Raw genomic sequence first — 25,204 nt, 5'->3', positions numbered from 1 at the left:
TAAGCACTATTGGTATTATTTAGTAGTTTTTTTGGGTGATAGTGTGCATCATTTGAAAGTAATAAGGGAAGGTTTGAAAGTGGAAAGTAAGGCAAGCATTCCAACAGAAAGTCTGAAGTAGGAGAAGATCCCCACACATTTTACACATTTCTTCCTATTAGCTGCAGGAAAAAATGAGATTCTGGAACAGAGCAATGGGTCTATTGATTTACTAGTTCATAGATCTACTGGTTCTCCCAGAGACCCATTTAATGATTTTAATGGAGTCTTCTGCAATTTCCAGTAGAGAGTGATTCATGGTGTACTTTACCATCATTGTCCTTCCCCGAGTTTCCACTTATAGGGAAAAACTTTAATTTCCAGATAGGACTACATAAAAGTCACACTGGAGGAGGCCCAAGTGTTCTGTTCATGTTCTGGGATGTGCCAGCCTTCTCTGGCATCTGGTGGGGACTTTCTACAGCTATGGTCCAACAACCTGGGTTTGCTTGATGGACCAGAACTGGGCCCAGTATCTGAATCTGATTATTATGTTAGTTTTAGTTTCAATATTTCTCTTTACCTTGACTTACTGGGGAAAAAAAAACTATTGTTTTATACCTTTTCATGAACCTTTTGCCCTGGCTCCATTCCTTCAATATGTTCTGATTCAGCAGGCCCTTCTCCAGATGCCATTTTCCTTTGAATGTGTGCATTTTGTTCACGTAAAGCTACAATCTGCGAATGAGAAGAGAAATAAATGGTTAACGTCATAGAAATCACTAAGCAGGTTAGCATGAAATGTATTAAGGTCTTGATCCAATCCTTGCAGACACAAGGAGCCATCTACTTGGCTTCAACTGTGGATTTGGGGCATACATTTGTAAGCGGTTTATAAAAATACTAACATCATTAATAAATCATAAAAATTATTAGGGCACAAACTTATAAAAATGATGTTTAAATAATATTGAACATATGACATAAATCAATAAATAGTAACAAATGCAATTTTAAGGCTTGCTCACTCATATTTAACCTCACCTAGTGATGGGGCATTTTTCATTTATAATTGGTTAGAAATCTGAAAGATCTAATAGGTCACTGAGTTCACTTCCCTACATGGACAGGATACAATCCTTCGTAAAGGAAACAACAAATATAAAGCTGACACTACAGGAAAACCTGGCCAAAAGGCCAAGAAGAAACAAGCCATTATGTAAAATAAAGTGTCCGTTCTAAGTGTGAATTTCATAACATTCAGCCATTATGACATATATTTGTAAAGTGTAGTTTATGATGAGAAAATCAACTATGCAAAAAATGGCAACATCTTACTCAACAAATATGCATCCTGTTTGAATTCATTACTTTCCTAGTTAAATTACATTTGCTTGTCTTTTAATTGTTTTTATTTTTAGCCTATTTCAACTCTTGTTAGGACTAAAAGGCAAACACAGTTTTTTGAGAGGAAGCTGGATTCCCTTCTGGCTTGCATATGGTCATCAGAATTGTTAATTAAGTTTCACTTACAGAATCTTTGTTACTGAAGATAATCATAGAATCATAGAAATGTAGGACATGAAGCAAGACCGACTTTTCAGGTGTTTTTCTAATCATTTATTAAAAACAATGGGGATTCCACAGCCTCCCTTGGAAGCCCATTCCGGTACTTAACTATCCTGAAAGCTTGAAAGATTTCCCTAATATCTAACCTAAATCTCCCTGGCTGCAGATTAAGCTCATTACTTCTTGCCTACTTTCAGCAGACATGGAAAACAATAAATACAGTCCTCTTTAAAACAGCCTCTAGTGGGGCCCCACTCCCACAGAACAGGGGTTAAAAGCTGCCCTGGAGAGGGCTGTGGCTGGGAAATGGAGTGAGAACAGCTGTGGGAAGCTGTGGGGAAGCAGCCAGAGCTGTGGCCCGCTCAATTAGGGCCCAGCTGGCCCTTATAAGAGGGCTGTGGGCCAGAAGCTGAGGAGTCCCACTCTAGGCCTGGAGTGGGAATGGCTAGCTGTCTGGGAACAGGGTGCCTGAGTAGAGCAGCGCTGGGGAAGGGCAAAGGGAGCTGGGAAGCTCCAGCCTGATAAGCCCCCAGGTTGCAGACCTTGGTGAAGGCCTGCAGAGGGGCAGCCTGGGGATAAGCAAAGACAGCAGGTCCTTCCCCCTTGCCTGTGATGAGTGGCCATTACACTGCAGTCTTCCCCAGTGAACAGGGGCTAGCTGATGACTGGCAATAGCCACTGAGGCAAGGTGGGTCTAGAGGGTGGGGGTTCCCTGGTAGTGGAGACCCAGAGTGGGGGTCCTGCTGGGGCAGAACCCAGGGAAAAAGGTACCAGGGTCTGGGAGGGACAGTGGCAGGTGAGACACTGGCGTATAGATGGTGTTCCAGTGTGGGTGAAGAGCTAATTCCCTGGATGGCCAGCAGGAGGCGCCGCATCAGTGAGTCTTGCCCCACTAGACAACCCTTCTCATATCTGAACACTGTTATCATTTCCCCCTTCAGTCTTCTTTTCTCAAGATTAAACATGCCTGATATTTTTAATCTTTCCTCAGAGGTCAGGTTTTCTAAACCTTTTATCATTTTTGTTGCTATCTCTGGATTCTCTCTAGTTTGTTCACATCTTTCTTAAAGTGTGGTGCCCAAAACTGGACACAATACTTCAGCTGAAGCTCACCAGTGCAGAGCAGATCAGAAAAATTACTTCTTAGGTCTTAAATATGACAAGCCTATTAATATATCCCAGAATATTTGCCTTTTTTTTGCAACTCCATCACATTGTTGGCTTATATTCAATTTGTGATGAACTATAACTCTGGATTTTTATTTTTCCTTCTTAAGTACTTTTCACTTGTCTTTATTGAATTTTCATTCGCTTCATTCATTTCATGATGCACAGGATGGAAAGAGCCCAGTTTGACTTTGTACAGGAGATATGACACAGATATGCCTTGAATGATTAATAAATAATGATTCCTTCTGGCCCTCAAAAATAAGGAAAGCCCTTCATCTCTGTTTAGCCCAAAATAGGATCCACCTAAGAAGACAATAAGAAAATGGCTCACATCATGTGAGACACTTTGTCTATGGGCTCATAGATCAGCCAAGGTTAGGCATTCCCTTCCAACTATAGAAACGAAAATGGCTAAATAAGGGTATTGTTAATTATCTCTCATAATATACTTATGGATAAAATCTGTTTCTCCTACTCAAGCTAGCTAAAAAGAACTTTAGCTTACCAAGCAAGAGTCATACTCCGCTTTCCTATCCAAAGCGGCACATTGCACGATAAGTGAATCAGGAAAAGAAATGGGTGGGAAAGCTGCACATTAAAAAAAAAAACTAGCAATGTGGCTTTAATATTGAAGGTCAAATTGGGCAAACAGTTACCCCAAGAAATGCAAGACACATGATTTTACCCCCACTTAAAAACCACACATTGTTTCCTTGTCAATCAATTATACCATGAATAATTTGTCTTTCAACCCAAATTAGAATCTGAACATTTGTTTGCCTTATGAGTCAGATCTGTATACTTCTATATGTGGAAAATGTCTCTTGTTCTACTATAAATCCTACATAATATGACATGCTTATGTATAATCAAGGACTATGTACTATGTCTTCCAAATGTAGAAGATTATAAGGATTTTTTTGGATTTCATTGTAAATAATTGCTGTATTCTAGAAGTAACAGGAATTGTCTGGCACAAGGAAGGAGAAATGTTAAAAGATATAAACCAGGGTATAACTTTAGGATATTAAGAACAATTGCTTAAAAGGGGAGGGGGATTCCAACTGATAGTAGGGGCAAATAATGAAATACAATCTTCGAAAAGAAACTTAAAAAACCTCCAAAAAGAAAAGCATTAAGGAAATTTGTTATATGCCATCGCCATCTACTGGATACCAGTGGAAGCAGCAGAGAAACAAAAAACTGAAATTTGAGCACCCACTTGGCACATGTCCAAAAGGAATCAGAGGTTGACTCCCTCTAATGAGTACTAGCACTGAAGTCACCATGTGCTCAGGTTCCTTGAGTGCCTTCCAACACAAGAAGCTGAAAAATACTAAGTGCGACCAAAGCCTGGACTAGCCATGTGGAAAGGACTTTCCCCATCCCAGAGTAAGTGATAAGAAGTGGTGAGATTTCATTTAAAAGATTCAGGGGGTAGCCGTATTAGTCTGTATCCACAAAAACAACAAGAAAAGGAGTACTAGTGGCACCTTAGACTAACCAATTTATTTGAGCTCAAATAAATAGTCTCTAAGGTGCCACTAGTACTCCCTTCCTTTTTTGCGAATACAGACTAACACGGCTACTACTCTGAAAAAAAACAACAAGGAGTCTGGTGGCACCTTAAAGACTAACAGATTTATTTGGGCATAAGCTTTCATGGGTAAAAACTCCACTTCTTCAGATTGTATTTCCCCATCTATTCTTTAATATAAATAACTGTAGGTTATCTTGATGAATCTACACTGTCCAGTGACAGGTTTCAGAGTGGTAGCCGTGTTAGTCTGTATCAGCAAAAAAAAAAAAAGAGGAGGAGGAGTACTTGTGGAACCTTAGAGACTAACAAATTTATTTGGGTGTTTTTGTTGTGTGGTGTGTGGTTGCCCATCTACACAAGAGATCCACTTCCTGGACACTACAGTACTAATGAGCGATGGTCACATAAACACCACCCTATACCGGAAATCTACTGACCGCTATATTTACCTACATGCCTCCAGCTTTCATCCAGACCACATCACACGATCCATTGTCTATAGCCAAGCTCTAAGATACAACCGCATTTGCTCCAATCCCTCAGACAGAGACAAACACCTATAAGATCTCTATCAAGCTTTCTTAAAACTACAATACCCACCTGCTGAAGTGAAGAAACAGATTGACAGAGCCAGAATAATACCCAGAAGTCATCTACTCCAGGACAGGCCTAACAAAAAGTAACAGAATGCCAACAGCCGTCACCTTCAGTCCCCAACTAAAACCTCTCCAGCGCATCAAGGATCTACAACCTATCCTGAAGGACGATCCCTCACTCTCACAGATCTTGGGAGACAGGCCAATCCTTGCTTACAGACAGCCCCCCAACCTGAAGCAAATACTCACCAGCAACCACACAACAAAACCACTAACCAGGAACCTATCCTTGCAACAAAGCCCATTGCCAACTGTGTCCACGTATCTATTCAGGGGACACCATCATAGGGCCTAATCACATCAGCCACACTATCAGAGGCTCGTTCATCTGCACATCTACCAATGTGATATATGCCATCATGTGCCAGCAATACCCATCTGCCATCTACATTGGCCAAACTGGACAGTCTCTACATAAAAGAATAAATGGACACAAATCAGAGGTCAAGAATTATAACATTCAAAAACCAGTTGGAGAACACTTCAATCTCTTTGATCACTCGATTACAGACCTAAAAGTGGCAATATTACAACAAAAACTTCAAAAACAGACTCCAACGAGAGACTGCTGAATTGGAATTAATTTGCAAACTGGACACCATTAATTTAGGCTTGAATAAAGATTGGGAGTGGATGGGTCATTACATAAAGTAAAAACTACTTCCCCAAGCTAATTTTTCCCCTACTGTTACTCACACCTTCTTGTCAACTGTTGGAAATGGGCCATCCTGATTATCACTACAAAAGTGTTTTTTCTCCTGCTGATAATAGCCCAATTTAATAGATTAGTCTCCTTATAGTTGGTATGGCAACACCCATTTTTTTCATGTTCTCTGTGTGTATATATATCTTCCTACTGTATTTTCCACTGCATGCATCCGCTGAAGTGGGTTTTAGCCCATGAAAGCTTATGCCCAAATAAATTAGTCTCTAAGGTGCCACAAGTACTCCTTGTCCTCTTTACCATCCAGTGAGACCTCCAATAATCATATTTTAAATTTTAACTCTTTCATAAGTCCAAGCAAATTGGCCTAAGAGAGATTGAAAAGAATTGTTTTAAGCAATTGCTTTTAATATTCTAAACTTGTCCCTTTTGGACCAAACTAGTTAGAGATATAACTGCACTCTTCAAAGCGGTGTAAAGACAAGTGCACCCTTCTAAGTGTGATAAATGTACTGGGTCCTAAAGAATTGAGAATTGTTGATCACAAATAAATGTAATAAGAAATCTTAGTAACTTGCACTGTTCTTTGATATAACGGCTAAGCCTCAGCTCTAGCCTGTGATAATTATTGCAAGTCTGTTGTGTGTTTATAGTAGTCACAGTTGGTTGTCTACCTTTGAGTGGTGAACTGTTGATTTTTACCTATCTATCTAAAAGAACCCAGCATTAAACTAGTAAACAAATGCTCCCTGGACTCAATAAAAATGGGTTATCCTTTGGATTCTATTATATATTGGCAAAACTACTTTTTTAGATTTCAGCTTGAAAATCTAACTGGCACCCTGGCAAATTCATAATTGACTTTAAAAAACTTTCAGATTCCAGGTTAAAGTTATGTGAATGGAAACTAGAAAAAGTAATCTATTTATTTGTAAATTGAACACATTGGATCTGAAAATCACTGAGAGAAGGTACACTTTGGGACCAGACACTGTTACTTTTACAGAGTGTTTTACAGGACAGAACCACACTTTAATCTTAAAGCATAATTTTCTAACTTTCATTTTTTAACCTACACTTAACTTCTGAGTGCATGTGGTAACTTCAGAATCAGCATAACACACATGAAGGGCTCAAACAGACAACAGTTTAAATAATTAATCTCAAATATAAATTTTATAGGGAAAGTCACACTTTTGGGTTATGAGCCAAATGGATTCACTACATACTGAGTTCCAAATTATGGCTTTTGGTGTGACTCATTGATTTCAGTACAAAGACAAACTGAAATGCAGATTTTGACCCAAAGTACTTATATGAAAATATAAAGTATAATGTAAGGAGGTGAGGTAATATGTATTTTGTGCTGCTGGAAAAGGAAGGGATTTGGATAATGCGTGGACTTGAATAATAGAGAAGAAACCCCAGGCCAGAACTGCGAGGAGGAGGAAGAGCCACTGGCCAGTGTGGTGGCCTCCCCCAGGGCTGGTGTCCCATTCTCCTCCTCCTCCTTGCAGTCCTCGCCCAGGCCCTCTGCTTTGGCCCCACCCATTCATACCCATGACAGTGGGGCTACAGAGGGCTCCCTGTGCTGCAGCAGGAACCATTCAGAAGTAGGTTTTTATCAATATAGTTATGCTGGTAAAAGATGGTATACAGCGCTTTGTACCAGTTTGGATTGTTCAGCTTGGTTGAACAGGAAAAGCTATACTAGTAAAAACTCTTTTGAACCAATATAACTGTCTATATTTAAAAGTTTTACCACTTTAACTATGCTGGAAATTGGGATTCCTCCTCGTGGTGATACAGGGGCTTACAAAGTGAGACAGAATTATCAACAGAAGAAGTACAGTAGTTATTAAAAATACATGTGAAAAATACAGAGAATTCCTGCAGCTTCCTTAGTGTACTCTGCACATGCTCTTAGTATTAGCAGAAATGAGTTTTTATCCTGTTCATTTTCCCCCTCCCCCAACTTTCTAAAATGTAGAAGGTAAAATTCTTATTTATATAAAGGGACATGAAAATATAACTACGGTTCTACTGTAACAATGACTCTGTAAAGGGAGTATCATGGTGTGCCAATATAACAAGCTTAGAGAAAGCACTATACTAATGTTATGTTTCTTTCCCCTTTTCTGTACCGTATCTTACCTCTCTGCTGTGGCACACACCAGAGTTTAGTTTTTGCAGGACTTTGATAGCTATATCTATATATATTATAAAAAGTTAAGTCTACATAATATAGACAGTGGAGGATCCTACCTTGTGCAAGCTCCAAGATGGACAGAATGTGATTTAAGAAACTCACCATACAAGTAAACAAGCCTAATTTTTGGACTTGTAACATTAGCATTTATTGGAAGCCTCAGGGCACTGATATATCAAGTACAGAGCTTAACACCTATACATCAGTTTGAATCTAGCCCAGATCAACAGGAATTAAAAATTATTCTCCTCTAATGCATGTTTTGGTGGCCCACGATAAGATGAGTCTGATGGGTTTCAGGTCCAGTTCCTACATCACATACACCATCACTAATTGGCAGGCTCAGAAAGAGGCCAGTAACTTAATGGGACATGAAAACTATTATTCCTATTGTAAACCCACCCTCACCTCGTCACTCTCCCACATCAGGGTTCACACACACTTGCAGAGCAGAGTGCCAGGGAATCATGTTCTGCTGCTGCCTTGTATGTTAACAGAGGACTTCATGTACCAGGGCTGTCAAACCAAAGCCATTCAGCACCACTAAATCTACACAATTTCTTTTGAAAACCAGTTATATGCAAATTATTTGCAAATATGCTAATTAATTCTAAATAATCTGCATACAATTTCACACATGTAGCTGCAACCAGTGGTACCTGCAGCCATACATACGTTACGCACGGTGTGTACCATTGGCAATGGCCATGAGGAACAGTGCTGGTCATCCCACTGTCCACTCAGTTTTGGTCCCAACGGCTCACTGGTGTGACAGGGAGTGTTGGGGCCAAAACTGAGCGAGTGGCATTGTAACCTGGTGCATGGGGAGGGGTTGCAGCACCACTCAGGTTTGGCCCCCAGATCCCTCTGTCATAATGACAGAGGGGAGGTAGCAGGGCCAAAATTGAGTGAGTGGTATTGCTGCTTGAGAACCAGGTCTGAAGGGAGCTATAAGAAGCAACCTGTTCTCAGTAATGGAGAGACCTGAGAAGAGCAGCATACTGGCTGAAAAAGTTTTCCAGGGAACTTTTCCTGGGCAGTTCCATGGTGGACAGCTGGGGAAGGTGTATGATGAGGGGCCATGGGGCCAAACTTGAGTGGATGCTCTGGCAGCCAGCGTTGCTCCTTCTTGCTGCTGCCATGGGACTGGTTCCTGCACTACGTTTCCCCCCACCCCCACCCCAGTGGCCTACCCAGTCTCGCCTCGCTTTGAACGGCCCATGTTCCCCCTTCTCAGGGATATGGAGTGACTCTGCACCTGGGTGGGGCAGGCTGGAAAGTGAGGGCTCAGCATGGCGCAGACTTGGCAGGTGAAGTGGTGGGGCCAGTGGCTGCAGTGGGGATGGCATCACAGGGATTGACAGGATGTAGCATGTCAAAAATTTCTGGGGGCGTCTTTGGTTGCAACAGTATATGGCCACTACAGGGTCTGTTCAAATAAGGTGAAGATGAAGTACATTGAGTCCATTCTTCTCAAAGTACAATGGTCACCACAAAAACAGCAACTGATAAGAGCAAGAATTTAAATTAGTCATTCACTGTCTATTGTAGATCAAATTCATTCTCATAACACTGAATATGAAACATATAGAAAAGGAAGAGCATGTCTATGTCTTTATATTTGTGCTTTTCGATTTATGATACCCAATTGAACAAATATATAACTACATTAACAATGGAGATTAGCTACATTTTATTTCACCTACATACAAGTTAGCCTTGAAAAGTACTTCTGACTGAAAGAATTAATAGTATTCTTCCCACTGAACTCTCTCTTTAAAAAGATAAATAAATTAAATAAAATATTTGGGACATAAAATACATAGATGTCTTTTTTTCTCTCTCTCTCTCTCCCTATCTTCTGAGCTACAGATTAGAAGTCTAGCTCTCAAACTCTTTCCCTGAGTTGCTCTTGCTGACATTAGTTTCCTCCTTAGCACACTCATAAAGCTTTCAACCTAGGTCATAGCTAGATATTTCAGTGCGACTCTAATTCTGAAGGTAAAGTTATAGAACTGCTAGTCTCCTCATGGTTAGGGTTGAAGATAGCTTTCCAACACATGCCCAAGATTGGCTCCCAACCAACTTTGCCAAACTAAATCAATCTACCTGAAATGTCACAGATGTGATCCTATATCAGGGTAGAAATTTTCTGGAAAGTTTGTAGCAAATCAGACAGGCAAGGTTTGGGGAAATACAAGTGTTTAAAAATTAAATACATTTCCTTTATATATTTGCTATCTTGACTAGGACATTTTCTCGGGGCACCCAGAACTGTGGGTGATCTCGTTACCACTGTGCCTTAGGAAAAGAGAGAAATGCTGAAGCTAAACTGAGTGATAGCTCCCTGTCACCCCAGTCTGTTAGCCCCCAGACAAACTTCTCAGGACTCTATCACCCATTATTTTGCCTTGCAGGTAACACTTGATGCACCTCTGTTTCCGTGCCCCATTGAAGGGGCTGTGGTATCCAGCCCCTGTCACTGAACATTGTCATTGTCTCAGAATAATTATCAAGTCCACTATCTCCAAAGACACCACCTTACTTGATTCAACAAATAATTCACACTGGTTAATGTTACAACATTGAAATCTGCTTATGATAAAACAAAGCAAAGTTTATTAATACAGAGATTCAAGTGATACTGAATGAGGGTAATCAAAACAGATGTAGTTACAAACAAAACAAAAGTATAACATGCTTCTAGGAGACTAAACATAACTTTAGCAGGGCTGAAATCTTTGTCTAAGTTAAGTTTCTCACATAAAACAACCTCCCAGTGTCTCCAGCCCTCTGGCCAGGATCCAGCTTTCATGGGTATAAAAAGCACTGTCCTTTTTGCTCCCTCGGTGATGGTCTACCATAGGGTTCCCTTTCCTCCTCCTCACAGCCTAGAAAACCTTTGAAATACATCCCTTTGAAGTGTACCCCCAAAGTTCTTCTCCCCTGCTTTATCCTTCAGCATGCTGATGCCACATTGTCTCTCTCATTCTTCGGTTACCTTGCCTTTCCTGTGGAGTTAATATGCAAATGAAGTTTGCTATGTGTTGACTTACACAATGCTGATTTACATCAGAGACCAGGCAGACAGGTAAATCAACATTCCTTTGTCTGCTTACATAGTTTAAACATATTTTTAGTATGTACATACTCTTGAATAATGCCCATAAATACATCTTGCAATGCTTATGATGACCAGTACGATATAAGCTTTCATTTGACTTCTTACACAATGTTTTTTTTTATAGATAAATTCTCTGGCAGCCATGTGTTAAGTGTAGTGAGTTTATCACGCCTGATAGAAATTGCTGTTACGTGACAGTGAGCCCTTTGCCAGTAGGCACTGAGGGGCTCTTAGGATCACATTGACACAATGTCTGATGACTCAGGCATCTTGATCTCCAAGTTTCTCTCTCACATGTGCAGACTCTTATTTGTGACTTACAATGGACAATTTTCTAATATTGGAACTCTAAGGTGTTCACACCAATACGGTGTCCCATCAAGGTTTAGTATTAGGCCTCCTCCTTTGGCCCCCTTCTTTCCCCTTGTACTTCATTCTATATTTGTTATTTCCCCTCTGAATTCTGCCTTGTGTCACATTTTTACGCAGATGTTGTATAGATCAACTTCACTCTAATTTTTTAGCTGTCTCAACTTTGTAATTCCTCACTATGACATAAGTCCATTCAGTACGATATACCCAAACTAAGTATCCTAGAAATTTGCAAATAAACAGAACTTGAGAGCTTTGACTTCTGCTCAACTTAGACATTCACTTCTGCTGCTGGGAATTTTGCTTTTGCCTCCCCTATCTGACAGGTCTGTACACAGGCATAGAGCCCTGTGGGGATGCAAAATATGTATCCGCATCCGATCCGTAATCCACAGGCATAGTCCGTGGACACAAAGCAGATATCCAGAGATTTGTAGGGCTCTAGATATAAAATTTGGATCCTCATCCATCTGCGATCCGCAAACATGTTCTGCAGATATCTGCAGATATAAAGCAGATCTCCCCAGATTTACAGGGCTCTGCATAGGCAAACCCTACAATCTCAAAAACATTGCTCTATCTCAACCGCTCTTCTGAAAATATCCTTATTCATGCTTCAATTTCCTTGTTTTGGCTATAAAGTCCCTTCTTTATGGTTTCCCTAAGGCCCAACCTTCTAAATTTCAACCACTATAAATTGTGATAGTGTGACAATCAGGGTTCAGACACCCCAAGGAGAGAACAGACTGTTTAAATCCCCAGAATGAGTAGTTAAACCAAATGGTTGCTTACTGTATTATTGTATTACAAAAATATATCGAGTAAGGCCTTTTATGAAAGCTTGTAATGTTCTGAACTTGATTGTCATTATGAGATACACATACAGACTGTGGTTATGAGTTTGGGTTATCTGTGTATATCGAAAACCGTGCTCATAATCTACACTGCAATTTCAACTCCAGCTCACAGCAGGATGGTGAGCAGTTAAGTGGGGAGAGGCACTTCCCCAAACCAGGTGTTTACGCAAAACTGGCTTCAAGTAAGCATTGTACGCTCTCTGACTATGACACATTAAACACCACAGATAGTGCTACTGGGGGAGAGATAGCTCAGTGGTTTGAGCATTAGCCTACTAAACCCAGGGTTGTGAGTTCAATCCTTGAGGGGGCCATTTAGGGATCTGGGGCAAAAATTGGGGATTGGTCCTGCTTTGGGCAGGTGGTTGGACTAGATGACCTCCTGAGGTCCCTTCCAATCCTGATATTCTATTATCCATTGTGCAGCCCTGGAAAAGACAATGATGGACCATGGAGTTAATGGGAAGACAATGAAACATCCAAGCTATCAAGTCAAGAGGGAATTTTCCCACTCTGAATAAACTGAGTCACCATGGACTAAGAGAGAGAAAAAGGGAAATAACCTTTGGGTTTGGGACTGAGATTTTTTTATCCAGACCTTGAGGGACAGTGTCATAGCAGGAAGATATCCATGAACACTGGATCCCTCCTATAGCTAGGGAGTATGCAGAGAAACTGTGTTAAAGCAATAGATAACTTGTATTAGAAAAGGGATTTTATTGAAAATGAAAGTGTAAAACCTTAGGTTGTGTTTTTATGTTTATTTTCCATGTAGTTTATATATGTTTGCTTCCCCCTTACTGTTTCATCTTTCAATCTGTGGTTTTTATGTAACTGTATGGAGTGTGTATGTGCCAAAGCAAGCTGGTGTCTGGGGGGCTGGTTTCACACCTTTGGTGGTGACAAACCAGAGGGGAAAAGTCTGAGTATCTAAGAATTGAAGAAAGATGTGGGGAGACTCTGGACTGGAAGGGTTGTTGGTGTCATGCTGCAAGGAGTAACAAGGTTGGTGAGAGCTTATGCTTGTGGGTTCACTACTAGGGTCAGATCTCTAAACCATAGCTGCACAGCATAAAGGCCCCCCAAAGTTAGAGGGCAGGCAGTGACAGAAGCCATCACTGGTTCAGGGGGTTTTCTAAGAATGTCACATATAGCTATCTCCTGAATCAGGGACACAGCCCCATCATGCCCCCCCTTACCCCATACATTCACTACAAAATCTGAACTGGCTATTTGTCCACTTCAGAATCCAGTACCAAATATGACTGCAAATTAGAGATGGGTGATTATCACAAAACATTTTCTATGAATATATTTTAATATAGTTCCTTTGACATGTATATTTTAGGGACGGGGTTTACTGTTATTATTATTTCTATTGCAGTAATGTCCAACAGTCTCTGCCCTGAAAGAGCATACAATCCAAAAGAGACAAAGACTTGCAGTTTGAAGAAAAGACAAAGGGATGCAACAAACAAGTAATGAGATCAGATAATGACAGGCTTCAAGTTTAACTTCAAGTTTATTTGTTGTCTTTGTTTAGTTAAATACACTGAGTGAAATCCTGGCTCCATGGATGTCAATGCAAAACTCCCACTGACTTCAATGAGGCCAGGATTTCACCAATGAAGTTTCCTACCCACAATCCTCCCTCTTTTGTTCAAATATCTGGCAGGAATGTTCACAAATGTTAAATTTTACAAAATCTGCAGAATAATGAAGGAAAACTCATTTGAAATTTGAGAGTGGAAATGCACAAAATAATATGCTTATCTAATTAGAGAACATATTATGTGTCCAATTAGTGCAAATACTCACAAGGAACTGCTCATAATTTTTTTTTACACCAAGAATTATTCGCAGAAATTATTCAGTGAATAATTTTGAACAAATAAATTTAAGAAAAATCACAGTCTGTAGATAAACCATAAAGGGAAAAATGAATAAAATTCATCAGATAAATCAATTGGTATAAATTATTCACCCAATTCAATTTCTGATTTTCAGAACCTTGGTCTTCTTACAGATTGTAATCAGTCATGAAGCATTATGACACTTTTGTATTAAATACGTTATATGAAACTATATTATATGGTATACTGGATGGGCCTGAACCTTAACTACAGATTTAGATAACCTTGCAGTTTGAAGAAATTCATATCCAGATCCAAAATTTGCAGCTGTTTTATGTTTGCATAATGAATCAGGAAATATATCTGAATACAGGTCCAAATATACATTTGGAATGAAGAGGACATACCCATCAAGTTACACCAGTTTTCAAGAAGATTACATTTTAGATTACTATGGATTGATCATATTCATTTAGTTTTTAATCCTCAAGTCTCATTCCATGAATACGTCATTACAGAATGACCACAAGAACTTTCAAAGACTGTTACACAGGCAAAGGGTTCACTTCAATGTATAAAACAGCACTGTAGGAAAGGATGTTGACAGTATGACAAGACAGCAGCAGTCTCATTACAAGAAGACAGAGCAAAAATTATGCTAGACTGTGAAACGGTGAACAAAAGCATAATTTCCATCTATTTATCAGGAAAAGTAGTTAATCTCATGATTATCCAGATATGTCCTCCATACAAGGACACCAAAACCCACAACTCTACAGAAATAAATTTAAACAAACAATAGATTTACAATATACTAACAAGGGCTTCCTAACTGTGCTGGATGACTTTAACAAGGAAAAGGACTAATCAGCACAAAGGAACGGTAACATTTATATTGTGCAGATTGAAAAGGATGAAAACCAAGTGAGCTTGCACAAACTACTGGCACAATAACATAGCAGATATCCCTTCTTTTACCTGATTGTAAAACACAGTAATTTTAAGGAGGAAATAACATTTTCAATCAAGTACGTATATTCTCTGTTTTCTCTTACAGCACTGACAAATAAAAATTTGTGTAGAGATGGAAGAGCAAAAGCACCTACAATATCTGCACTAATTCTAAACCACACTAATTTAATCAGCTCTCTTCTGTTTTCACCAATTCATGTGGCTCTTTGTTAACTCATTATGGTTTTAAGCTTCAGATACTAGCTGTATTATGAATACATAATACACTGTACTATAACAGCAATGTTACAGAAGGCAAACACACCAGGAAATTCGGACTAAATACACATACTCCTGGTTTATTACCCTCCCTTATGAATAGCTACCTATTTAGACCTATTTTTAAATATGCAATCATTAGACCATACAGCTTAATGTCATTAAAAAAGCTTTCTTACATCTACAGTACTTTGGTCTTGTCTCTTCACTGCTGTAAACATGTCTGAGTGTCTACAGTATGACTTTTATTAGATTTCATATGAATAGTGATTGGCTTACAGCCAGACCTTCAGTCAGAGCACCAGCATTCTTGAACTTATGATAGTTTTGCCCAAGGAGATATGTGACACTTTGGCTGATTTTCGCTTTGTGTCTAAATGTTGTGTTTTCTCTGAGCGAATGTGCTAAACAAAAGACAACTGGCATCTTATACCCCAAGGCAAAAGTACAAAACTGATTCTAATTTCTTATTTTACTGACAAAGTTAACTACAATCTGTTAAGACAATAGTACAGAAGCAACATAATACCAAAGAAATCCGCCAGAGTTTTAGCACATATCACATTGTCTGGCTATCCCGAAAGGAGAGGAGACATTTGACATAGGTTTAATCAGGCTGCAACTTTATTGTTAGATGTCTGGGACTACCTGGCAGATAACAGTGTACAGTGCAAGTAATCCCATGTTTATTCCATAATTACCCAGGGGGCTTTTACCAGCTCCCCCTCTTTTTCCATCCAGGTCCCTCCAGTAAATCCATTGCCGGGACCTTACCACACCTGGGGTTGGGGGCTTCCACCAGCTCCCCCTCTTTTTCCATCCAGGTCCCTCCAACAAATCTGTTGCCGGGACCTTAAACACCACCCCCACCACCTCAGAGGAGGGTTAAGGTGTGCTATAAGGATGGGGCGTTGGCTCCCTACAGCACCAATCATAGGAATCCCCAACCATCCCCTGTGCGTTCCTTTAATGAACACCTCTTTTTAAGTCCTTTTCCAAGCCGTTTATCGGGTCTCTGTATACCTTTCCAATGGAGTACCTGCACTGGACATCTGCCCTATAGTTAAATAATGAGTTGAGACATATGGTCTACCGCCCATCATGCCATGCATGAACAAAGCCCTTCCTGAAACCAGCTGTGGGGGAGGCAAAAAAACCCCCAACTGCACTCAAGCCAATGTGGTGGTAAGGGAAAAATTCCTTCCCAGCCCCCCTAAAAAAGGAGCGGCTAGTGTAATACCCACAGTAGGTGTTGACCAAATCTGATATTTTAGCACCTAAAAGGAAAGAAAGGTGGGTTTTGATTCAGCCTTGGTGAGTGCCAAAAGGAAGGCTTGAGGCATCAAGCTTCCCTTTTTAAACCCTGCATTCCCAGGGGATGAGTTAGCAACCACGCTGCCCCTTTTTGCAGCTGTTTTCATCTTCCCCCTTCCCCTCCAGCCATAAAGCACTGGCCAGCCAGCCAAACACACCCCTGCCTTAAGGTGCAGGGCGGTCAATTGTGATACCTGTTCAAATAATGTTCAGGAGAAACCCCTCTGGGTTGTGGGTAGGATGACCTGATATCCTGATTTTATAGGGACAGTCCTGATATTCGTGGTTTGTCTTATATAGGTGCCTATTACTCCCCACCCCCATCCTGATTTTTCACACTTGCTATATGGTCACCCTAGTTGTGGGGGAGAAAAAAAATTAAAATAGAAATTGTGACAAATATTGGTCCATTGGTACTACAGGATTGTACTGTACAGACCTAAAAGAGAAGTATATTTTGAGGCTAAAGCAGAGGAGACAGAGTTAGGAGATCTGAATGTATTTACTGATGCTGCCACATTGGGTAAATCACAGACTGTATACCTGTAGGCTGGGAATACTACTTCCATGCCCATCACAGGGGTGTTATAATTTTTTTTGACATTCTCAGATGTAAACTGTTTTATAAGTGCAAAGTATAATCATTTTTATTACTATTGTATATCATTCAGCTACTGTAAATTATAAATACGGTCTTCTGATTACCCTCCCCACCCTCACACACAATCTTGATTTGAAATCTTGACTCTTGAGGCATTATTTCTGCATTGTAATTTAATGTATTGACAATAATGGGCCAAATTCTGTCTCAGTGGAAAAGAGGCACAAATCCCTACAGAACAGGCCAAGCAATGTGCTGTACAAGCAACATTAAAACAAACTCAGATTCTGGTAGGCACCTTCCCATAGACTGTCATGTGCATAAGTTTCTGGGAATATGACATGAAAATCGGTTCCAAAGTTACCTTTTTGTAAAATATTCTTTAAATTTTGGCACTGAATGTATTCAGCATCCTCACATTTTCACTTTTTTTCTCATTATAAAACCAACAGTTTCTTTTTGTCATATATTTATTTTATAGAACAGAAATCAAACAAATCCCATTTAGACAAATTGAATAGCTATGCAGTGCATATTCAATGTCCGCATTATGATTTGACTTCAAAAATGGTATGTGCTGATTATCATATTTAGCCTTCTACCTAGGCTAAATCAAGTGCTACTGTAATTAGTAAAATAGCTACAGCATTCATTTTTCTACTGACTTTCCTTAATGTTCCTGCAATTTAAATTACATTTAAAATAATCTACAGTAAAGTATTACATTTAATCAGTCTAATGATCTAGATTCAAATTTGCTTTCCATTAAATTAGATGCATACAGTGTACAGAAGAAATTTAATTAAAGTAATAAACACAGCATACTAAAAATATAAAGAGGTCAAGTTCTATCCTCAGAGGAGTTTGTCAAATATTTAAAGCATTAGAGAAACCTTTTAGACTTGACCTTTTTTATTTTTTCTATTTTGCATTTATTAAATTAACCTTTTACTCACAGCAATTTTTGAAACAATGCAAGTATATGTTTAGTTTTTAAACAAAGGCTCTAAACACAAATGTATTATGCCAGCTGGTCTCCGAAAACTGTTAAGAAACAGGATCACTGCAAGATTTTATTGTTTTAGTGTAATACAATTGCTTTCTGCCATAAAGCTATTGAAGTAACCCTTCCTTTTTTTTTTCAAAATCCCCCCACTTTTAACCACTCCACCTGTTTCTCTAACAAATCATCATATCCTCAACATTTAAATAGAGACCCTCAACATCTAATTAGAATCCCACTGACAAGTTTATTTTTATTTCATTGCAATTAACAATTCTAAGTCAGACTTTTCTTTTTTTATCCCTCATTAGCAACAAAGTGTTTCCTTCTACACAGATGCTCATGCTAAATAAAATTTGTTGTGATTATACTGTGTCAGTTTTGCATCCTGCACTTTGTAGCCAAACCTTGTTGAGACAAATTGTGTCTTTCAGAGAGCAGGGAGATTTGGCATAGATGCCATACTGTTCTATTCAAATACAATAGAGTATATTTAAGTAGTGTTAAAGGTCTGATTTAAATCTGCTGAAAAACAGAATTAAGATTTCCAGTGGACATTCTGTGCCCTCCTTCATTCTGCTGTGGCTAGCCACAATATGAATCTTTAAACTGTGTCTAGCATTATATGACACATACTTTAGCGGCAAGAGTGAGTAACGGGCCTTTGAGGATTCAGTTAATTTCCTCCTGATTTTGATTTTGGGTTTAGACCTTTATCAAAACATAAATATACCTTTTGGTACTAGAATTCCCTTTTATTTAGAAAATATCAACACACATAAGCTCAGTCCATGAACACTCTATTTAATTTATATCTTGCCAAGGCCTTCCTAGATCCATTATTTGGACAATATACATTTGTTTAATGGTTCTAGGTTCTTGCAGATGTTTCACTTATGTTGCAAAAAATTAACTTGTAAATACATATCAGTACTAAATAATTTATCTGATAAATGTTCTGTTTTAGACTTAGGGCTTGCAACGTGTACATACTTCTCTTTATGTATCAAGTTTCCAAGTAACAGTCCTTGCAATCATTATACAATAACATGTCATAACAATGCACTAGCTTTTTGTTTGTTTGTTTTTGAGCAAAAACACATCTTGGCATACATACCTGCAAAAACTCTGATTGAAAAAACAAATCTGTTCTTTTGGTAATCAGAGTCAAAAATAGAGGTTACTTGTAATTGGAGGTTCTTCAAGACATGTGGTCTCTGTCTGTATTATACAAGTGGGTATGCGTGCGCACTGTGCTCCTGAGATCGGCAATTTCTAGCCGGTCCATTGGGCCGAACCTGCACATTTCTCCTTGTGCTCCAAACTGAGGGTGTAAGGGCAGTGCAGACCGATGCCTCTCCAGCAACTTCTTACTGCAAATCCAGTCATGATCTGCTGCAGAGGGGATGAAGGGTATGTAGTGGAAGACAGATAGGAACCACACATCTCAAAGAACCTCCAGTTACAGCTAAGTAACCTCCATTTCTCCTTTGAGTGCTGGTCCCTATGTGTATTCCACATGTAGGTGATTGGTAAGCAGTAGTTAAACAGGAAGGTGGTACAGGGATTCACTTGGTACAGATGTCTATACTTCTACTGTCTCCATGGCTGTATCTGCAGAAGAGATCTGGACTAGTGCATAATATTTCATAAAAGCATGGATAGAGCTCCAAATAGCCACCCTGCCTACGTCCAGTATAGACACACCTCGAAGAGATGCTGTAGAAGCTGCTTGTGCTCTAGTGGAGTGGGTTCTTATCCCACCTTGGGGAGGAATATATGCCAGTTGATAACAAAGAACGATGCAGCCAGAGATCCACTTAGAGAGTCTCTGAGCAAATAGTGTTTGTGCTTTTGGTTGCTCCACAAAAGCAACAAATAGGCATCTTTCTAATTGCCCATGGGACTTCGAGAGAGTGAAGTATTCTTTCTCCATTGGAAGCATGAAGCTTTGGGAAGAATACCAATAAGTGGATAGATAGATTCAAGTCACATTCAGAAATTACCTTAGGGATGAATTTCAGGTGGAGGCAAAGGAAAACCATTCTATTCCTCATAAGGAGATATGGCGGATCTGCCAGGAGTGCTCCCAGTTCATTCACCCTTCTAGCTGATGTGATGGTGACTAGAAAGGTGATATCCAAATAGAAGTAGGATATGGAGCAGGTGGCAAGTGATTCAAAGGGCAGTCTAGTAAATACATTGTGGCATTGGTTTCACCACCAGTGAGTAAGTCCTAATGAAGCCCTTTAAAAAACTGTTGGATGAGTAAAAACAGGATAGTCCTCAACTGGAGGATGGAAGGAACTGATTGCTGCAAGGTGGATCTACAATGAAGGCTACAGAATGTCCAGAAGCCTTTGCTAGGAATCCTTTTCCTCCTCAGGTTGGATCTGGAGTTCAATCAGCATCCTCTGTAGGATACTGTCTGTGGTCATCAGGTGGGGAAGGTGAAGATGGGACAATTGCTTCATATTGCAAGGAGGGGGAGACACTTATTGGAACCATTGGTCCTCAATTTCTTATCTCTCATACTCTGACAGAGCTTGTTGGTGTTGTCTAGGAGAAGGTAGGCAGGATTCATACATGGATCCGGGGTGTCTAGCACAGGGATCCCAGGGACCCCAATAATGCCAAAAGGTAGTGTCAATTGGTGGAGAGAGAACCCCATGGCATTGGGTAATATCACTCTCCTGGATAGACATATCTGGGTGGAGGACAAAACCCAGATATTCTAGAGCTTCTGCCTGGACTAGCCTCCTTACATGGAGGTGGTGATTCATCTGGATTCTCCAACTCAGTTAATGAGAAGGCAGCCTCCTGTTTGACCTGCAGAGCCATTGGTACCAGTGGTCAAGAGGTCTGGCCTGTAGAGGGAATTGGGGAACAACCCTGTGTCTTCGAGTTAGTTCCCCCTTCCAGTGTGTTGATATTCCTGAATAAGACTGTACCCCAAAGGAGAGGAGATTGGGGATAGCGCAGGGTGAAAATAACCTCTAGGGAAATGTAGGTCTCAGACTATCCCAGAGTGTGAGATGTACTGGTGGTTGGGACCAGTGAAGCCAGCACTTCCCTGATTATGGTGTACATCAGTTACTTTTGGGGATGGGTTGCAACCAGCACAGAGTCTAGTCTGGAGCTCTTAGACTGTGCCAGTAGATGCTGATCCCTTGGTTTATGCATTGGAACTGAAATCAGTACTGATGGATCTGTACTCCTTCATGCCATCCTCAAGCTGAGGAGGTTTAAGCAAGCCTACATCCTTAGGACCATGTGTGAGGACTCACCCAACTTGGAGAGAGTAGGCGAGGGCTCTTATCTTCTAGGACCAGGTTTTGAAGAGGATCTGTCCTTGTGCTTGTGAGCGTGCTCCTTGTAGTCAATAAAAGACATCAGGCATAGTTAGGAAAAAGAGGCGAAATAAGTATTCATTAATGTTGTAACACAGAGCCTACAGGCCTCAGGCCTGTAATATATTTAGCTTAGCCAAACAAAGCCTCAGACGTAAAGATGGACTGACATGAGTAGCTAACCAATGAGTGATCCTATGTCACAAGATGAAACAGTTATAGTAGAAGAGGTGTTTGCTGATATTTAGGGAAATATATTTTGCAAGGTGTCATTTAAAAATGGTTAGAGTATTTCTGGGAATTTTGCAGACATAGGTGTCAGCAATGTTGTTATGGTGACTGAGTGATGTGAATGTTAATGAGCATAAGGGAAACAAACAAGTCAGCCTACGAAAAATGGGACACTCCAAAAATGTGTGGAAGTTCAAATAAAGACAAAGAGTTGAAACCTTCATAAATATGTATGAACCCTAGTGGGCATCAGTGTAACATTTTATAAAAGATGTTGCCTGACCTGTGTGTCTTGGGAGATGCCAGGATGACACCCACTGATGGTGATGATGATAATGAGGAAGAGGAGGAGGAAGATATGACCAACACCTTTGCTCTTGTGTAAAACCTGGGAAGGCCTTCTTTGGGCTTAGTAGTTGTAGTCTCAGCTCCTGAGCTCATGCTTAGAGGGGCACTGTCCATCAACTGAGTCCAGTGTACAGGGCCCTGATCTGACTCTTGTATGTCTCCATGAGATGCTTTCTTAGTCAGAGCTCTCGACTCTCAAAAGTTTGGGGAGGCAAGGATCCTGCACCTAGCGGAGATGTGAGTCTTGCCAAGGCAGTAAAGGCAGCTCTGGTGTTCATCGGTCACTGAGAAGGACTGGGGGCAGGAGATGTAATTCGTGAACCTTGGACTCTGGGCATAGTCATTGTCTGTGGGGCAAAAACTCCCCAAGATGGGGAAAAACTAAACTATACTAATTATACTAAATACTAAAATACCAATATGAGCTACTAAAAATACTAAGAACTACTTACAATGTATATATTTACAGAGTGAAAAAGGATGAAGGAAGTTGTGGACACAGAGGATTCCAACTCAGGCCATGTAGCGGTAAGAAGGAACTGGAGAGGCATCAGTCCAGTCCTCAGTTCAGAGCATAAGCAGAACAGCTGTACATATGCGGACCAATGGACACTTCTTGCTAGAAATCTCTGATCTCAGGCACATGGAAAAATGCTTTGAGCAGGGGGTTGGACTAGATGACCTCCTGAGGTCCCTTCCAACCCTGATGTTCTATGATTCTATGGAAATATTTGTTCTATTTTTATACGGACCAGCACTTCAAGAAGCATTGCAAACAAAAAACAACCAACCTCCCCCCTAAAAAACAAAAAAAAACCCCAAGCAACTTTCATGTTTTGAAACCCTTAATATTATACCAGACCGAAATAGAACACAAAATATGTAAGATTTATATGCTCTTCAGGGCAGGGTTTAGAAAGCACCTACCATACAGTGGGTGTTAAAGTTATTTGAATTCAGTGGGGCACAGCTTGTGTGCAGCAGCCCATCTGCATATTGTAAATTGCAGAAACAGGGCTTAAATAAATAAAATAATAGCAGGTGTTCATTTTCTTTGTCTTCTCTTTTTCCCGGAGTAAGAGGCAGCCATCTCATATATTCCATTCAAAAGAGGCCTTCAATATGTAATTAGAATCCCACTGGCAGTCTTTTTGTTTCATTGCAATGAACAATTCTAGGAATCAGACTTACCCAACCAGACTCAATTTCAGCAGTATGCTCCTAAGAGTTTGTTATATTTTGTGACTTGTGGTTCAAAGAATCAGTCTGCAGTTACTTCAATACAGTACCTCAATGCCAACTATAGCCCTAATCCCGCAGGGTGTGTTTTACATATCTATATTACCTTTATGGGGCCCATTATCATAGTATCTGAGCATTTCATAGGCATTAATGTATTTATCCTCACAACACCCCTGTGAAGTAGGGCTGTACAATTATTCCCATGTTACTGATGTGGAGATGAGGCACAGAGAGGCTAAGTAACTTGCCCAAGGTCACACAGGAAATCTGGCAAAGCAGGAACTGTAACAGAGGTCTCTCAAGTCACAGGCTAGTACCTAACCACTAGACGATTCTTCTTCTAGGAATTTTCTTCCACTGAGATGCGGGGGCCACCTATGAAGTCCACTGAAAGCTCCTTATAAGAGGGACTAAGTGACTACAACAAATCATCTGTGTTTTAATGTCATTTTAAACATGAGTTTCTTGCAGGTTAAATAAGATTCTGCTTTGATTCTGAGCCTCTTCTAAATCCAAATCTCAGATTAGCTAGACTATAGATTTGTTTGGATACATTTTAGCTATAGATGTGAGAACTCAAACTACAGCTGTTCTATGGGTTCACTCAGGACTGGGTGGGTAAGAGAAAGCCATTTTCTTGCCAATACAGGGTTGCATACAGTTACAAAAGACCACCAACATTAAAACAGCCAAACAAACTCCTATTATTTCTCTCCTTTCTGAACACTGAAAAGCACAAAGCCATTGACCAGTTTTCTCATAAATATAAAAATTATCAGCAGGCAGGCAAACCTATGCAGGATGCATTTGACTACTTTGACTTTCAAAGGAATTCATCTGTCTCAACAAAATACTTGGGACCAAATTCATCATGAATTACATTTTGGTGTGAATGGTAACTTAATTCTATGTCAATCTGGAATTCAGTGGGTATTCAAAATGTGTATAATATGCATACCGAAGAGAGAAAAAATTTAGCTGAAAAAGTAACTAGTAGGTCTGTTACCTGGCGACACACACATCTATTCTGTTTCCTGTTTACACCCCTCTTCTGTTCTGTGGGTAAATGCCACTCATTTCACACATCCAATGAATGCCAAATTGGTGCAATTACAGTGTTTTACCACTTACACCCTTACCTGCATCCATTTTCTAATCCATTCACATCACCGTGTAAATTACTGATTAATTTGTACTACAGACTGTCCAGGGCGTTGCACTCCATAAAGCCTTTATAATGCAATGGCTTTAAGCAGCCACTAAAACCATAAACTTGTATGGCAAAAATTTGTTCCATTTTTACAGCATAATGGCAAAATTTTTGAGTGAGTGAGTGATGAAATTTTGCCTAAAGACAAATAAATTAATGAAGATTTTTAATTTGTTCTGGCATGGAGATTAGCCATTTTTAGCATAAAAACTGCTTCCCCGGACAAATTCCCTCTTTAACAAAGTGTTGCTAATAAACACATAAAATCTAATTTTACTTAGCATCTAAGCAAATGTGAAATGAGAAGTAATATTTTCAGCTATATCTAACACACACACACACACACACACGTATTTGAATTTCAATATCTAAAACCATAAAATAATGCCTATCCCATGTGTTAGCTGTCCTTGACAAACATTAAAAATGAAACCCATCAAAGCATCCAAACCCATACAAATAGCAATAGCAAACCAACAACTATTCTCTGCATAAGTGAAGCCTGGCCACCACACTGATATTTTTCCATCTCAGCTCTCACAAAACCTTAATCTTGCCAAATAAAACCCTGCCAAACCTCAACCCTCCCCAAATGCCTATTCGGGTAGATGGGCTTTGCAGCATTCCTGAAAGACCAACAAACTTGGGTTCTTTTGGATGATGGAGGTGTGGAGAGGGAATT

At 39.9% G+C, this 25,204-nt stretch overlaps 1 protein-coding gene across 3 annotated transcripts in view; it reads right to left on the bottom strand.

The window, feature by feature from the left end:
• Positions 1-25,204, bottom strand: part of PPFIA2 (PPFI scaffold protein A2) — a 578,892-nt gene that overhangs the window by 158,225 nt on the left and 395,463 nt on the right. For all 3 annotated transcript variants that reach the window (XM_077807711.1, XM_077807712.1, XM_077807713.1), the window contains one exon: positions 601-717. In XM_077807711.1, coding sequence (XP_077663837.1) covers positions 601-717 — 117 coding nt within the window. The remainder of the gene's footprint in view (positions 1-600; positions 718-25,204) is intronic.

The sequence above is a fragment of the Eretmochelys imbricata genome, chromosome 1, assembly GCF_965152235.1.
Source record: "Eretmochelys imbricata isolate rEreImb1 chromosome 1, rEreImb1.hap1, whole genome shotgun sequence".
NCBI lineage: Eukaryota > Metazoa > Chordata > Testudines > Cheloniidae > Eretmochelys > Eretmochelys imbricata.
Note: the sequence above shows the minus strand (reverse complement) of the source record. Positions and strands in the feature narration are given on the sequence as shown.